This window comes from Dipodomys merriami, unplaced genomic scaffold, assembly GCF_024711535.1.
Source record: "Dipodomys merriami isolate MVZ:Mamm:240054 unplaced genomic scaffold, mDipMer1.0.p SCAF_14, whole genome shotgun sequence".
In the NCBI taxonomy this organism is placed as follows: domain Eukaryota; kingdom Metazoa; phylum Chordata; class Mammalia; order Rodentia; family Heteromyidae; genus Dipodomys; species Dipodomys merriami.
The window spans coordinates 30,618,999-30,637,483 of NW_027202715.1; the positions used below are offsets into that span (position 1 = coordinate 30,618,999).

Genomic DNA, 18,485 nt, shown 5'->3' on the forward strand with positions numbered 1-18,485 from the left:
GAAATTCAATAGTGACCAACAGCAATACTAATACAAAGAGATGTTTAAAATTATTAATGCATCTAAAACAGTCTCCCTGGGGAATAACTGGTAATTTGCCTTTTCTGAGTGACAAGATGTGTTATTAAAAGATGATTCCATTTAGGAAATGTTTTGACCTTATTTATTGAGTTTATAAAGTTCCAACACTATAAGAGATATAACAATAATGCCTCCAATATTTATTTTTAAGTGGATATTTTTAGGAATACAGTTCTTTTTACCAATTTCTCTAGAATTGGATCCAAGAATTTAGGTATTTTCATCATGCAATTTCCATTTTCCAAATGCCCATCAATATCAAGGAACATTGAGTTTTAACATGAACTGAATAAAAAATTTGGAACAAGGTTTTTCTGAATGAAATTTTCTAAAACACTGTACATTTGTCACTGGTTGGTCTAATCAAGAGTGGTGTTGAATCCATTCATTAGGTAATCTGATCAGTATTTGATCTGATCAGTATTTGATCCAGCCAGTGGCTAAACTATTTAAAATTTGACCTAACAACTTGCTGACATAATCAGCAACAGATCTGATCAACTGATAACCCTATCAGTGGTGGATCCGGTCATGGAGTCTAATGATTGTCGGCCAGTCTAACTTGGGGTTCCATCTAATAAGCCATTAATCTAACCAGCAATTGATTCAATCATTATGTAATCCATTCACACACACACACACACACACACACACACACACACACACACATATGCATACACACATACATATACCCTATACCTTTGTAAGAGATGAATGTGTTAATTACCTATAGTGCAGTGATCATTTGAATAGTTAGTACATATATCAAATACTGTTTCACACTTTAATTTTGTACAGTACACAATTGCTAATTTATCACCTATCAAATCTATAAGTCGAATAAAAGCACTGAGAAGTACCTTGGTGTAGGTAATAATTTTATTACCCTGCTGTTGCTTAACCATTATATAATTCACTTTCAGTTAAAAGTTGCCATTTTAATAAGTATATATTTACAAATATTTTCTAGGTTAAGAGAAATAGAATTTTGCTTACATAACATTAAAAACTTCTTTCATAGAAAAATCAGTTTTACACAATATGCATGGCATAATCCGTAGGTGTCATTCCTTCCATGTATCAAGTGTATTAAAGCATATCTCTAATGGTTAATTCTACCAAGAATATCATACAGTCCCATAAATCTGTATAATTTATAAAGTTTGTACAAACTACTATCTATTACAACAATGAAAACATACCATTTCAAAGATGTGGTAACTGAGACTGAAAGACAGATATTAACAGTGATGACTAAGATCTTTTGTCTAGGAATGACAGAGTACAGGAATACCATGCAAGACTTGTGGCTTCTGCCATTATACTAATGATTCTCTCTCTGAAATGAATAACTAACATAACTTTCTTCTAATCATCTGAATCTATTGCAGTGTAGCAGGATTTCTTACTACCTCTCCTTGTATCATGTATCAATAAATCCACTAGCGGCCAGAGTGTAGGAGACATGCACGCTGACATTGCATAGCATCAATAGATTCTGAGAAGGATATGACTGATTCACAATCACTTTCTCAGAAAGTATTGATTTTAAGCTGTTCTGATATCAACTTTACATCGAGTAAATGTAAGTTATGCAAACCTTATCAGAGAATCTTTTAAAGTTTAACAGGGAAACAAGTACACCAAAGCATCAGGAACACATTATTACAAAAAGATCTTTAGCAATTTTTAATTCCTCAAGTAGATTTAGATGAGTTTTTAAAACAATGCACCAGTTATGTGTATATCTATATACTATGTATGTGCATCTATATATACTTATGCATATGTCCAATAAAAAGAAAAAATAAACAGATAAATTATGGTAATAAACATAAAATCTTTTTTAATATGGCAAGCAAATAATCCTTTAGGGATAAAATCCAAAGATGTCTTTATAACTTTTAAAATAGACAAGATATCTTAAATGGGCCCTCTGTCAGCTCAGTGGAAATAGTACTAATGTATGAGACTCATGTCCAAGCTGAGCATTAACATGCATAATTAATGTGCTGCATAAAATTACTTCATCGTAACCCCAAAGCCTTTGTAAAAGGGGCTATTAAAACTGGCAAGTTCAGTTTCCTACATTGCTGACATCCATCCTCAGAGTTGAAGACTATGTTGCTCCAAAGTTCAGAGAAAATTAAAACAATGTATGTGGAGAGGAAAACAAAAATACATGCATGTAATGGGTGAATGTGAGTAATAATGTTAACCTGTGTTATAATATGTAATATTTTAGTTCTAGATCCACTGTTTCCACAGATTGAAACCTCATTCAAAACTGATTATTGTGATTTTTACGTTTCTACAAGGTCAACAAATCAAACACTACTCTATTTTTTTTTTAATTTTATTTTTGGGTCCAGTCGTTGGGGCCTGAACTCTGGGCCTGGGCACTGTCCCTCAGCTCTTCAGCTCAAGGCTAGCACTCTACCACTTGAGCCACAGCGCCACTTCTGGCTTTTTTTTTCTTTTTGCTTATGTGGTGCTGAGGAATCGAACTCAGGGCCTCAGGCATGCAAGGCAAGCGCTCTACCACTGAGCCACCTTCCCAGCCCCGCCCTACTCTATTTTTAACACGAAATTATGTAAAACTAATCTCTCCAATTACCCATGTCATATGAAATACCAACAGGCACTTGGAACAAGAGGAGAAGGTTTAGGGATATTGATTTTATTCTAAACCTTTTCCAGAAATAGCGACTCTCAAATTCAAGTTTTTTTTGTTGTTGTTCAAGAAACTAGTCAAGTTCTAAGCTTAAAGCAAATTGCCTTTATAGAAGAGCTGTATTATAATGCAAAATTATAATGAATATAATATGTAGTAGCAGATATTTTTCTCATATTACTAGCATCAAAGCTCAATATAGTGAATTTTTTTCCAGGTACACAGTTCTAGCCATATTATCTTTCATGCAATTCCAATTCCATAAACCTCTGTTCCACCTACTGTCTATTTGTTCCAAAATTATTTTCAGTAGGACAAGCTTTCAGTTGTTTATATTTTTGTAGCTATTTTCCTTTTGGGGTTGTTTTTCTCATAAAAATTAAGATTTCATGTTTAAAGAGAGATTTTTTATACTTACCAAGTAAACATTGGTCAATAATTTTATTTAAAAGTGTGTTTCTTTTTCCTCTCAAGAAAGTAGATTCTTCTTGTATTGGAGTATTTGACTAAGTTAAGTTGATGAAAGCCTTTGATCTTATCTCTATTCAGCATTTTTATCAAAGTAAAGGCCTTAGAAAGTAGTATCACTTACTTTGCTTTAGCTTCTGCATCCTCATAAGCTTTATTAGAAACATCATCCAGCCCTCCAATCAGATGCTTGAAAGAGCTGCCAAAGAGAAACACAGCGTTTAGGATGATCCAGCTCAAAGCAGAAACAATGACAACTTAGTTAATAGATTAATAATTAGTAACAGATTGAAGCAATATAAAAACATCTAATTAAAAAGAATACACACTTAGTATAATACATTATTAAGAAACATCCTGCAGAGTGGTATATTTCCCGGACTAGTATATAAATTTTATATGATCAGTGACCTTTCTTATTCAGATTAATTCTGTAGTTCACAGCACATAATCATATTTGGCAACTACATCTGGCAAAAACACTCAAGGATCTAGTGATAGAACATTTATGATAGACTAACTCCTATACAGCATCAAGATAATGAGTCATTTCTTTATAATACTGAAATAACAAGACTATCTACCAATTAAAGATGGTGTAGGCATACTGCTTGTCAGATTCTACTAATTTAATTGTCAGTCATTTAACTTAGTGTTAGTTAATTTAATTGGTATTATTATGCATTCCAATTCTCAAACAAACCATAACAGGCAAATATCATTATCTCCACTTTAAAAAGTTCATCTTGAAAGTAGAATAAACTTAGCATTGAGGAAAATATTTAACAAGAGAGAGATATAGAAAAATCAACTTATTTGGAGTATAAAGTAGGAAGATTCATATAAGTGCTTAAACTCAATCCTATTCAATACCTAAGAAGGTGTTTAGACTTACTTTGGGCAGTGAAGTCATATATACTATGCATTTATAATATAAAACATTGAGGCAAAACAACACAAACATACCCATATATGTACTAGAATTACCCTTGACAATTATAAAATACAATTAGGAATAGTAACTCAAACATACAGTATTTGGGGCAATAACAAACTGGACTGCATGAATGAACAAAAGCAAAGCTCATAGTTAGAAGCTTAGATTATCACGAGAATCATAATTTTGCTTGCACACTGGGTAGCTTGCAGTGTGCTTTGTAAGTAATAACAAATATATAAATATAAACATATAAATGACCCTATGAATTAGTAATGTTTTCTAGGTGAGTGCATTTAAACAAGAGAGCTTAAAAGCGAACATGTTATCTAGAGCTAGTGTGGGGACTGACTGGAAGTAGATAATCACTCTTCTTTCAAGTCTAAAATCAAATCCACCCTCTTACCCAAATTGTAGTGCCTTGAGGATGATTGTAAAATTTCTAGCACTATCTAGTACCTGGATGAGGGTTTTAAAAGACTGCATGAAATTACATTTTAATTTTATACCTCTGTAATTATTTATTTGTTTGGCAGTGCTAGGGATAAAATGCAGGGCTTCTTGCATGCTAGACAAGCACTCTGCCACTGAACTCTGCCAACTTTTCTATAATCTTAATCTGCAAATGGCTTTTTGTGTTTTGAGCACTAAACGATAAATTATGCATGACAAAATAGTAAAAATACAGCATATCATTTGTGTGATTTAAATTTAATAATTGCTTTCACTTATTTATTTATTTAGTTTTGATAATCTACAAAGAACATTACATCTGCCTAAGGAGCTGTCTAGAAGGGGATGCAACAGCTGTTATCTCAGACCCTTGAGAAATGATCTCATCTGGGAGAAAGGATGACTAGTTGTGCACCAAACACAAGTATTTCTATATAAAAATTAACCATTGGAAAAGCATTAGGCAAGGGCCAGAGATATCAGACTCTTGGAAAATCTAAGGTTTTCTTTAGAGAATTGTATTAATTTATACAGATTGGCTGAATACTAGACAATAGACCTTATAAAATCTTCAGACTTATTATCAAATATAAATATAAATGGTGAATATAATCCCTGTGGTTGAGAAAATTACTTAAATATGATTCATGGAATTATTCTTTAGTTATTTACAAAAATATTTGTGTTTTTTCAATGGCATAGACAGAAAATATAGAATTTCATTACAAAGTAAACATTACCCAAAGGTAAAATTTTGGCCTTTGGAATTGGAACCATATATCATTTGTAATGATTTTTATGTGGAAACCAATCTTAATCAATAGAAATATAACAATTTTGAAAGTCACAGCCTGATAATATTCTAAATCTCTTCAAACAGAAAATCAACTATTATCTTTTAAATCGCTTAAAGGAAGTGTGACTTTTCAATAGATACTATAAAGTTTGCAGTTACTATCACTATCTGTATAACAATAGTTGGTAAGTGAATAATTTCAATCATTTTGATTGATAATTGAATCAGAATTGAAGGAGTTACAAAATTGATCAGTCAACACTATCTTCAGTGGTGCAGTTTCCTTTCACAGACTTTCTGTGAAAGATGGTGGAAACACCTGCTATCAGTAGACTTTTATCAAACTGACATGTGGAAAAGTATTACTGTAGGTATCATCTGTCTTTTGAAATATTTACTTATGACATTTTTTCTTTTTACTAATAAAGAAGATGAATTTTGTTGTCACTGTATTCCTCAAATAGATTATAATAGAGTTGATAAAGATTTAAGAATGTCATCAACTGTCTGAGTATAAATCCTAAGATACAATTTATTAACCATAACAGAAGATACTACGGATATTAACTGGATTATTTTTGTAAAGTCACAATCATGTACAATTTCTATTTCAGTCTTGTAAAGTCATGTATCTACTTTCACATAAACTCTAAAATTCATTTCAGAATAAATTAAGAAAACATTGTTAAGTAAAAATATTAGCCCACCTCAACAGCATACATGAACATACATACAGGGAAGGGAGGCAAGAAAAATATGACTACTTTTACATGAAAAAATCACTACTCCACAAGAAAATTGGTAACATTTATGGAAACTTTCCTTAATAAATATATCAGTTAAAACGCTGTTTCTCATTCTAGGAAGTTTTGTCTGTTTTAGAACACGATAGTGACAGTAACTCAGCGGGTAATAATTTCAGTTATTAACATGATTTCATTATGAAACCAAAACATCCTTCCAAATGTAGCTGCTTAGTCAGTGGTAAGTCTAAAAAGTGTATAATTTTCTTCTTTCAGGATATGATGAGACATCATCAAAAGAGAAATGGGCTTTTAAATTACCAGAAGGGTAGTTTAAGTTATCAGAGACTTGCTTTAATCATACTGCTAAAGGAGAACAGTATTTGTCTTATACCTTACAGCTATGCACATTTTTTAAAATTTTTTATTTTATTTTATTTGTGAACATACTGTACAGAGGGGTTACAATTACATGGGCAGGATAATGCATACATTTCTTACCAAGCATTGCAGCCTCCTCCTTTGTTTACCCTTCACCTCCCTTCCCAGCCTCCCCCCTCCCCCCCACCCAATCCTTCCCCCCTCTCCCCCCCGACATTGTAAAGCTCGTTTTTGACATGACAATTTGTACTTCTCATTGTTGCAACAGGTCCACCTGAATCCTTAAATGACTTGTTTTTCCCCATCTCCTCCACAAGTTACACTGACACCAAATATATTGAAAGCGGGGGTTATACTGTGTGCACATTTTTATTAATAAATCATGTGTGTGCTCAGCAACAGAGATACACAGAAACAGATATGAATTTATTCAATCCTCATGCACACCTATCTGGCACCATTAGATTTAAAATATTACCTATTTTTAACTATACTAAAATCGATTTCATTATGGTGGCTTCATATATATATGATATGTTTGATCATATTTATCTCAATGTTTATAAATTTTGTAATAGAATTTTAATAACAGTATCTTTTTAAACTCAAGATAGGGTGGGAGGAGAAAATCTCATATATGTTGGTAAAACAGGTTTGTTACCTTGATTATATCCAAGCCATATGATACACTATAAAATCTATTCTGTTAACTTAACTAAGTTAAATATTGAAGACAAAAAGAAACAAAGAAAGAATTATGCCATGAAGTATTTAAATACTTCCTAGGGATAACAGAATGGCTGTCAACTCTGGGTATAGTTATCTTAATGTGACAAGTCAAATATATCATTAGACATATTAACTTAAAACTTGGCTAAATTATTTCCCAAACACACACACACACACAATTAAATAGAAAGTTAGAGAAAAACATGTTTTCAAAGATAAAAGGTACTTCCTCACAGAATTCTGAATCTGTAAATATTTTAATTTAAATATTAACTTATAAGGCTTCTGTGTACACACCACCTTGACTAAACATAGTTGAATGAAGACATTTTTTATAAAGTTGAGCTTCTTAAAGTATGATGGGTAAACCACTGTTGGTCAATGAAGAAACAAGTAGAAGTATGTTGCAATTGGACATTGTCATGATATCTAATAGCAACATGACTGAGTCTGCACTTTCCCTGTAAGACCAGGTTTCCTTATATGGCCCAAGTTCTCCCTGAGCTCATCATGTAGCCAAGGTAAGCTACAAACTCATGATTCTCCTGCTTCTGCCTCCTGAGTTCTGGATTACAGGCAGCAGCACTCCATATCCAACTTAATAGAATTCAGTTTTTCAACCTGATATAGATCCGCTTACTTATTGTCAAACTTGTGAAATAAGAAATATCTGGTAATTTCATGCAATCCCATTTGTCCAACCTTTCTTTGTTTTGTTCTCTTTCTGGGTCTCAATTAAGAAAATTTCAGTCTGTGCCAAGGAGATCTAGGGTTTCTCCTATTCCATTCTGTAATATTTTCAGAGTGTCTGCTTTGACTCCAAGGTATCTGATCCATTTGGAGTTGATACTGGTACATGGTGATGTATAAGGATCAAATTTTAGTTTTCTACAAGTGATTAACCAATTTTGCCAGCACCATTTACTGAAGAGGCTATCTTTCTTCCATTCTATTTTTTAGCTCTCTTATCAAAGATCAGATAGCTGTAGGTCTTTAGGTTCATTTCTGGGTTTTCAATTCTGTTCCATTGGTCCTGAGGTCTGTTCTTGTGCCAGTACCAAGCTGTTTTGATTACTATGGCTTTGTAGTAGAGTTTGAAATTCGGTATTGATATCCCACCAGCAGTGTTCTTTCCGTTGAGGAGCGTTTTTGCTATTTGGGGTCTTTTATTGTTCCATATGAATTTTTGGATTGTCTCTTCAATTTCCTTGAAGAATAAGGTTGGAATATTGATAGGTATCGCATTGAATTTGTAGACAGTCTTGGGAAGTATTGCCATTTTCACGATGTTGATCTTTCCAATCCAAGAGCATGGGAGTTTTGCCACTTTCTAAGTTCTGTTTTGATTTCCTTTTTCAGGTTTTAAAGTTTCCATCATAGAGGTCCTTCACTTGTTTGGTTAAGTTAATTCCTAGGTATTTTTTTTGTGGGGATATTATAAATGGAGTTGCTTTCCTAATTTCAACCACACTTTTCTCATTGTTGGCATATAGAAAAGCCATTGATTTTTGAGGGTTAATTTTATACCCTGCTACTTTGCCAAAGTTTTGAATCAGCTTGAGTAATTTGGGAATGGAATTGCTGAGCTTCTGCATGGCAAAGGACATAGCTAGCAAGATCAATAGAAAGCCCATGGATTGGGAGAAGACCTTCACTAGCCATACAAAAGACAAGGGTCTCATATGTAAAATATACCTGGAACTAAAAAACTTAAATCCCCCAACAACAAATCTTCGAAGAAACAACTGCCCTTTAAATAAATAAGTGGGCTAAAGACTTAAAGACAAACTTCTCTGAAGAGGAAAGAAGGATGGCCAATAGACACATGAAGAAATGCTCAACCTCTCTAGCCATAAAAGAAATGCAAATCAAAACAACATTGAGATACCACCTCACCCCAGTTAGAATGGCTATAATCAAGAACTCTAATAACAACAGATACTGGTGGAGATGTGGACAGAAGGGAACCTTACTGCATTGTTGGTGGGAGTGTAAACTTGTTCAACCACTTTGGAAAGCAGTATGAATGTTCCTCAAAAGACTCCACATAGAGCTCCACTATGACCCAGCAATCCCACTTTTGGGCATTTACCCAAATGATCACAAACAAGACCACACTAAGCTACTGGCACAACTATGTTTATTGCAGCATTATTTACCATAGCTAAGATCTAGAACCAACCCAGATGCACCTCAGTAGATGAATGGATCAAGAAAATGTGGTATATATACACAGTGGAATTCTATGCCTCCATCAGAAAGAATGACATTGCCCCATTTGTTAGGAAATGGAAAGACTTGGCAAAAATTATATTAAGTGAAGTAAGCCAGGCCCAAAGAAACATAGGTCCCATGGTTTCCCTTATTTGCAACAACTAGTATATGTCTGAGTCAAGCAGAAAAGGTCAGATAAGTTGATGTTAGGGAAATAAACCCTAAGATATGTATTCAAATGTTTTTCTCTTTCATGTGATTGTTTCTAACTTATTTATAAGATTATTTCTTTGTTGCTTTGTATGTCCCTCCCCCATGGTATAACCCCTGCTTTCACTGTGTATGATGATGGTATAATTTGTGGAGGGGAAGGGAAAAAGCAAATAATTAAAACAGGGATACAGGTGGACCAATTGCAACAATGAGATGTACAAGTTGTCATGTCAAAAAACGAACTTTACAACTTTGGTGGGGGGAGGAGAGGGGGAAGAGGATTCGGTTGGGGGAACGGGGGGAGGATGGGAAGGGATGAGAAGGGGAAACAAAGGAGGAGGCTACAATGCTTGATAAGAAATGTACTCATTATCTTGCCCATGTAATTGTAACCCCTCTGTACAGTATTTTCACAATAAAAAAATAAATATCTGGTATAAATAGCTTATAAAACCAAAAATGGGGGAGATTGTGTTAAATATGAGATAACTTAAAATTAGTTTGCTAATTGTAGCCTAAAGTATATAAGGTCCAGTATCTATTTAAGAGAAGGACAGATGGAGAATAAAATTTAACCCTAACTACCAGAGAAATCAATAGAACTGGCTACTGATGAAGGGCTAGTTAAAACAGGACACTACTTGCTCTATTTTACATAAAAAGAAAAATAAATATTCTCAGCATGCTAAAAGTATTTTAAAAACACTTCTCCCTTCTCATTAATGCATTACTTTGAGGCTGGTTACTCTATTCTGTGTGTGTTAAAAGCTAAGTAGTATAGACATTTCTCCCTCCAAGTGACATTTCCAGTAATCTAACCTAAATCAGAAGCATTAATAATCAAGAAATAGGACCTTCTTTTCTATTAAATTGCTAATATCGACAAGCCAAGTATTCTTTCAAATTATACTCATTGCATTTGAATTGGAAATTGTTATTTCACTCACAATATTGTTTTTATTATGATTGCTAAGTCATGTTCTTTCTTTTTTCTTATACACATGCTCTCAATGGCAATGAGATTAGCTTTTGTACCTCTTTTCCTTTAATCTAATAGTAAAATTCGGTCATCTATTTTTATACCTTTTTAATTCCTTTAGTGGTTCATTTGTGTTTTATTTCACAAGAATGTCTGTCTATGATGGACTGGAAACTAAAAACAAAGTAATAGTTGTCCTTTAGAAAAAACATTGTCCTAGATAACTTGTATTTCCTTTTATTTCCTATCTGAATCTCTTGTATTTCCTATCTGAATCCCATCAGATACCTTGTGGCTACCTTTTCAGACCCCTCAGTGTTTTTTTGTTCTTTATTTTTTTTATAGCGCGCTACCACTTGAGCCACAGTGACACTTCTGGCCTTTTTTTCTTTTTGCTTATGTGGTGCTGAGGAATGGAACTCAGGGCCTTATGCATGCAAGGCAAGTGCTCTACCACTGAGCCTTTCCCAGCCCTGTTTTTTTTTTGTTCCTGAGACATATTCTGGTTGTGTAGCCCAGGATGCCCTTGAACTCATGATGTTCATTCTCCAGTTTCCAGAGTGCTGAAACTATAGGTATATACCATAGCACCCAGCCACAGATTACCTAATGAGAATTACTGGATTTGTTATTTTTTAGTCTACTTTGACAAACATTGAACTCTTTAATGTCCAGTTTTGTAAACCCATATTTAATGATGAAAAATAGAATATACTCAGGAAATGTTTAATAAAGAAATACATGAAGTAGTCATTTTATTGGTTTTTGTTACAAGTCAAGATATCAGTAGTTCTGGAATTTCATCTTTCTTTTTGAACCTTGTTGTCCCAAAAGAGAAAAATGAATTAAAATATGGGCATATTTTAAAGGATTAAGTGGAATAGCTAGAAATAAATATTAAGATACTATCATTGTTATGCAAAATAAGTATAAAAAGTATAGAGTTAAATAATATGATACATTGCAGCATAACAGATACCAGTTATGAACATTCCAACCCTTTGCCCTATTGTTGACTAAGAATACCACCAGCATTTGTAATAAAACAAAGTCAAAGCCAATACAAAATCAGAAAGCTGAGCATGACATATAATCCTAGTACTCCGGAAGCTGAGGCAGGAGGGTTCCAAATTCAAGCCTAGCCTGGCTACACATTAATTTTCAAGCAAACCTGAGATACGGTGGGATACTCTGTTTCGGAACCAAAACTAAAATCAAAACAAAATACCCAGAACCTAAGCATTCACTGGTTCCTTCTAGCCTTTTTATTTTTATTTTTGGGGGCTTCAACTCTGGGCTTGGACGTTGTCCCTTTGCAGGCTAGCACTCTACCACTTGAGCCACAGCGCCACTTCCGGTTTTCTGGTGGTTAATTGAAGATTAGAGTCGCACGGACTTTCCTGCCCCGGCTGGCTTTGAACTGTGATGCTCAGATCTCAGCCTCTCCCGGCTTCATTCTAGCCTTTTTAGAAGAAGATCTGGCTAGTCAGGAAATGAGGGGAAGGGCTTCCCTAAATAATAGCATCCTCTCTTCACAGCCCTAGGGCCTCTCTTCTTAATCACCAGTTTTGGCAGGTGGCACTGAAGTAGAAGATAGGGGTCTTACAGCATCTGCCAGTTTCTGAATAACAAAGCTTCTCAAGAACATTTCATCCCCCCCTCAGGAGTGACACGGGATCAAAGAGTTGCCAAATTGTGATCTGAAAACTAAATCCGGCTCATGCCTCTTTTTATAAATAAAGTTTTATGGGAACACAACCACGCTCATTCTTAGATATTATCTGCAGTTGTGTCCCATGAAACGGCAGTTCAGTTTCTACAAAACAGGTCTCACAGTTCACAAATAGTTGAAAACTTCTACTGATTGGTCCTTTACATCAAAATCTTATTGGCTCTTATTCTAGATTGTTTTCTTCTCACCCTTCTACTCTTCTATCTAATTTATCCTGCACATTCTACCTTCACTAATTTGAAATGAACCTTCGTTTCTTTATTGCTTTTCTTTATTGTCTTGCAGACTACTGTAGTCACTTTTCCTTTTTTCCACTCTTGTTTTTGTAAGTAGGGAAGATCGTCTCTTAAACATAGTGTCCGTCTCTGGCCTCTATAAATTTTCTAGCTTCCTCTAGTATGCATGTGCATACATTATCTTAAATGAATATCTTACCTAAACTTTGGGTCTGATGAAGATATTGATTGACACAAATATGGATTAAATTGAACACTTGGCAATTTGTCTCTGAATTATGTACAGGACTTCAAATAAACCAATAGCTGATGACATAGGAGTTCGATAGTTCGTTAGGGAACTAGATGGCTAAGAAAAATGGCTCAGTAGTTTAAAAAACTCCTGGCCCATTGATATTATCACAATGATTCACAGCATACAGCAAAGACTTCCAGACTCAAAGATAAGAACGATGCATAGCTCAGCCTCCAATAGTTAATGACGCATCCACCAGCTTCCATGAATGATTGCCCCCAGGCCTGCAGGCCCCAGTAAAGTGTTAGGTCTTGGGATTTGCAGGGTAGTTGTGTGTTGTGGTGGTCCTGCTCTCCTCTAGAGAAGGAACTTTCACTTTGCATTGCATTAGTAAACATGATACAGAGGAGATCTCCTCTGGGTCCATGTGTGTCCTTCCAGTCCTACACCCAAACTGGTGACTCAGATCTATTGCTCTTAATACATTCATGCATATTTATCCATTATATCAAATCTCAGTTATAACAATACACTTTTTTTTTATAAATGCTTGTTTAAAACTGTTCATCAAAAACATCTCACCTCAAAGTTGCTTATTTTTAATCTAAATGGTAAGGCAAATTTATCCTAAGATATATGTTTTCATGCAACTTTATTATTTATGCAATTCAACACTTTCAGAGACATTAGTCCCTTGAATGATGTGGTTTTAAAAAATCCATCACTGAGCTTTTTACTTCTCTAATTATATGATTGAAAATATTTTACCAATATCACTAGAAATTAATATAAATTTGAATATTATAAATTTTAAATTACTAAATCATCAATCAAAAACATGAAAAATACTACATGTGTTTATCAAACTATTTTGAATATTTCTCCATTTTTACATATAAGGTACTCAAATGTAAAAGAATAAAACAATTGCTTAATGTCACCTGAGTAGTATCTAGATAGGCATTTGAACTCAAGCAACCTGACTAATAACTGAAGCCCAGCTATTTCGAATCCATTTGTATCTCTCATTGTAGTAAGCTGAGGGCAGCTGATTGATAGTCTAGAATTTGGAATCAAATACATAGTTTCTCACATCCTGCCCTAAGTTTTAATCCTTTTTTTTTCTTTTTAAGGAAAGATATCTTGATAGATAGTTTTACTTCTTTAAGTGCATTGTGCTTATAAATGTTCTAATAAAGAGAGATATTGATGAGTATTCTGATGAGGCTATACTAAAAGACCACAGATTGTGACGTTTACATAACATGTGCATGTTTTTGTTTGTTTTTCACGTTATGGAGTCTAGAAGCTCAAACCAAGAAGTTATCATGAGTTTCTGGTGCCCCTTTTAACCCTTCTGTGCCTATTCCTAATGAACATGACCTTTCCTTTGTGTACCTTTCTGGTGTCTCTTCCCTTTTTCTCACAAGGACTTCAGTTTTAGGGCCCCATGCCACATTCCTGTTTCCCGTGTCATTTTCCATTTACTTTTCAACTTACTGGTATCCTATTGTGATTTTCTCTTCACTTTTATTTAAACTTTTTCCTCAAAATTATCATTACTGATAATCCAGTTGCCTTTCCTATGTTCATTCTCTTGGAGCTTCTGGAAGTTCTCTAGTGCATGGCAGGTTGTCCAGGTACAGCCAAGCAATAGATGCTTGTGCTCTGACAACCACTCATCTCTCCTTTGGCATTCACTTTCCTGATTTTTCCCCTCTTCTTCCATGATACTTCTTAACATGTGTTTCACATACTTCTTCCTCTGCCATCTCTTCAATTTAAGTAATTCCCCAGATTGGGTTTTTTTGCCATCTTTTTCTATTCAACTGATAGAGCTATTTTTCTTAAAGATTTAATATTTAGGATAGATAGGGTCAGTGAGATAAGGATGTGTGTAATTGCCTTATGCAGGGCTTATATCAGGGATTACAAAAGTTGGCACTACTTGTATTTTTCAAGCAAATGATTCTTACATCCAGGGGTCTCTTCTGTGCATCATAAGATTTTTAGCAACATCCTTGGCTTCTACCCACTCTGCACCAACAGCAAACACTAGGTAATAAGCTGTCTTTAGGAGTTGCAGTATCTTCTGATTGTCAACAATAGACAATAGAGGAAGCCAAGAGTGTAGGTGAAGAGGTAAAGCATCTCTTTGCAAGTATGAAGCCCTCAGTTTAAACTGAAGTGCATAGAGAGGTTGTATAACATCCTTATGACTATAAACGTGCAAGTTGATAGTCTGATTTTTAACCATCTACCAGTTCTACAGTAAACCAGTCAAAATTTTTCAAAGTCTTCCAAAGAAGACCATTGTCTCTTAAGACAAATTACAAAATCCCAGGCTGATGACTTTCAATTCTGTATCTATACATTTTTTTGTCAGGTGTGGGATTTGAACCCAGGCCCGGTGTACTGACCCTGAGCCTCTCTGTGCTCAGGGCTAGTGTTCTACCCCTTGAGCCAAAGTGTCACTTCCCGTTTTTGAGTGGTTAATTGGAAATAACAGTCTCATGGGGACTTTCCTGCCCAGGCTGGCTTTGAACTGTGCTCCTCAGTTCTCAGCCTCCTGACTAGCTAGGATTAGAGGTATGAACCACTTGCACCTGGTTTATATCTCTATCCTTTAGCTCTCAAGGTCAATACTGTTATCATTTTTCTCAGTGTATAATGCATATCTCCATCGTACTTCCAATTTACCCCTACCTACACATAGCAGTTTTCATCAGACTTTCTCCTACATTTCCCATTTTCTTAAAGGCTTATCCTTTTTAGAAATTCAAGGATGTAATCTGGTGACCTTCTCCTTTCATCTGAGTTCATCAAGGCCATTCATGCAATTTCTCCTGCATTTGTTCTGCATTTAACTTTCTGCTTCTGCTGCTTCTTGTGACTACTTACTCAGGAGCTTCCTGCTTGACCATGCTGCCTTTGAGCATTTTCATCAGTCAACTTGTTTTGAAAAGATTTCAAAAACAGAATCAATGGTCTTGGAGTTTTCATCTGGTTATTGACTCTGACCAAATAATTGGGCATTTCTGATTCTTACTTTTTCTTTGCGGAATTAAAAAAAATTGTTATCTGTTCTCATGGAGCTATTATGAAGAATAACAGACATGGGTGTTTTAAAAGCACAATGGCTAGATGCCCAGAAAATTCATGAATTAGCTTCTCTGAGACCTTGTCTTCCTTTCTACCACTAAACCTTACATTCTCCATGAATAAATTTGGCCTTCTCAAGTCATAGGTGAGTCATTTGGATAATTTTCATTTCTTCTGTGGTCAATCTTTTCAGCTTCCTTGTAGGGCCTTCATTATTTACTTCTGACATTTCAGAACAAAGATCATCTGAGCTCTTTTCTACTCATAATTTTCTGAAACCTTTCAAATTTCTTTATTCTTCTCTAGGACAAAGAAGCAAAGAATTAATAAATCTTCCCAGCTTTGTCAATAACTAAGTTCCTTGTATCTATTATAAGAGAACAAAAAAGTCAAACTAACTCTTCTAGACTGGTAATCTATTTTATGCCTTGGGCTGGCTTGTCTGATCTCTTAAGATTTTTTTCAAGCTCCACTTCAAGGAGGTCAGCATTATAGATGTTCCCATTTATTGTCACTGTACAAAGAACTGAATGATGGTTCTATAGAGCAAGTTAAAAATATTTTGAATTGGTAATTCTACTACTGTGTATCTCTTCAAGGACATTACTGTAAAGATAGGCAAAGTTGTTCAAGACTCAGAATTCTTTGAAGAAGGGAAATTAAAATTGGCTTAAATATCCAAACACAGTTAACAAACTAAGAAGACCTATGGAAAATGACCAATGCAATGTGGTAAAGGTAATGGGCTATAATGTGTTTTGCAAAGCAACTTATGCTTAAATACTACTTCTTTAATTACAAGTGATATGTTTCAGGACATGACACTTTGGCTCTTCGAAACTTGGCTTGTCTTTGAAATGGAGAAAACAATCATTCATTGCATGGTTGCTGTAAGAGAAATGACCTGTTTAATCTTTATCTGATTATGTATGTGCTCGTGTGTGTATGAATATGTGAGTGTGTGTTAATGCTATTTCTCTGCACAGGAAAAGCAGAAAATATTATATAGAATTATTTCAACTATTTATTTAGATAAACTAAAATAGTAGTAACAGTAGCCTTAGTTCACTTTTGAAGGACAAAATTATATTTTTCTGACTGTCTCAATTTTTCTACAGTTCATACTTCTTGCATATATAGTCACACAATATAAACAAAATTATATACTTATTATTATTGTATTCCTTAAGTAGCAAGAGGGGGTTTCCCCATGATATTTCTATACATGCACAAGGAGCACTTTGAAAAAGTCTCTTCCTGTCCCATATTGCCATTCTTCCTTCTATCTCTCCCCACTTTTTCAAACAGCATATAATAGGTTTGATTATGCTAATTGTGTATATACATGTTGTGTTTAGCATCTTCAGTCCTTACTACTCTGCTCCTCAGTATCTTCTCTTTTACCATCTCCACTTCTGATGAAAGAAAAAGTAAATCTTATGAGACTACTGAAACATAATTGAATAAAAGTTGTCATCTATTCTAAGTACATTTATGACTATATGATGATGTATTATTTCTAATGTAGTTAAAAGGGCCATATCTTTCCTTTCAATCACCAAATCATGATGTGCCTCTGAAAGTCCAGTATCCATTCAACATTAATTCAATTGCACAATTGCAGCAGGATGTTAAATAATATGACCACTGTATTCCATCCAAAGGTAAATTCTAAAAGGGCCTCCTTGGTAAGCAGTACTTAGTCTGGTAATGAGACTTCACTGATTATGTGGCTGACACTAATCCAATTCATGATTCTACACTATGAGTTTCAGAATGAGTACCAACTGCTCAACATATTGAAAAGAAAGAGTAATCCTTAGATGTTTGTGACCCAGCTGGGCCTGTAATAACTGTCTCACCAGGGAAGTGTACCTACTAAAATAAGCAAACAAAAAAAAAGAAAATGTTACCTAAAGCATAATCCAATGTTCAATGATTATATTGCTGATTTTATTGCTAAGCTTCTGTCAAAATGGATCCTGATATCTTCTCATTCTTACTTTGTGTCTTGAAAACAGAAATTATTTTAATCTCCTCTCCAAATATACAGCCAAACAAAATATTCAAATTTTCAAATGTGAAATTTCAGGTATTAATATCTGAAGGCATTAACATTGATGATTAATACTTCGGAGATATACATAATTTTCCATATTCTATTATTATTTCTATAGCTATGAGTTTCAAACATACAAGATTTAAAACTTCTGAAAGATGAAAATACATGCCTCAGTAAAGTAATATCCTTTCAAGCATTTATTGGCAAAAGTGAATTATTTATTACTGGTGCAAAACAATGACTATAATTAAGAAGTCAAAGCTATGATTATCATCCTTTTAAATGATTCCTGGAACTCCTATAGCAACTTCCATTCATCATCTTATTGCCAGAAGAAAAAAAACCACACATTTCTAGCTAGAAATAGATATTTCCAAATAAATATGTGAATAGTATTCAAGCAGTCTTTGCACATCCACAACCAAATCCACCAGTTAACGTTCACCTCAG

The 18,485-nt window shown here is 34.3% G+C and overlaps 1 protein-coding gene across 3 annotated transcripts in view; it reads right to left on the reverse strand.

Annotated features, from left to right (window-relative positions):
- The window catches only part of Prkg1 (protein kinase cGMP-dependent 1), a 1,047,684-nt gene that overhangs the window by 101,881 nt on the left and 927,318 nt on the right, over positions 1–18,485 (reverse strand). For all 3 annotated transcript variants that reach the window (XM_070021099.1, XM_070021098.1, XM_070021100.1), the window contains one exon: positions 3,348–3,422. In XM_070021099.1, the coding sequence (XP_069877200.1) occupies positions 3,348–3,422 (75 nt within the window). The remainder of the gene's footprint in view (positions 1–3,347; positions 3,423–18,485) is intronic.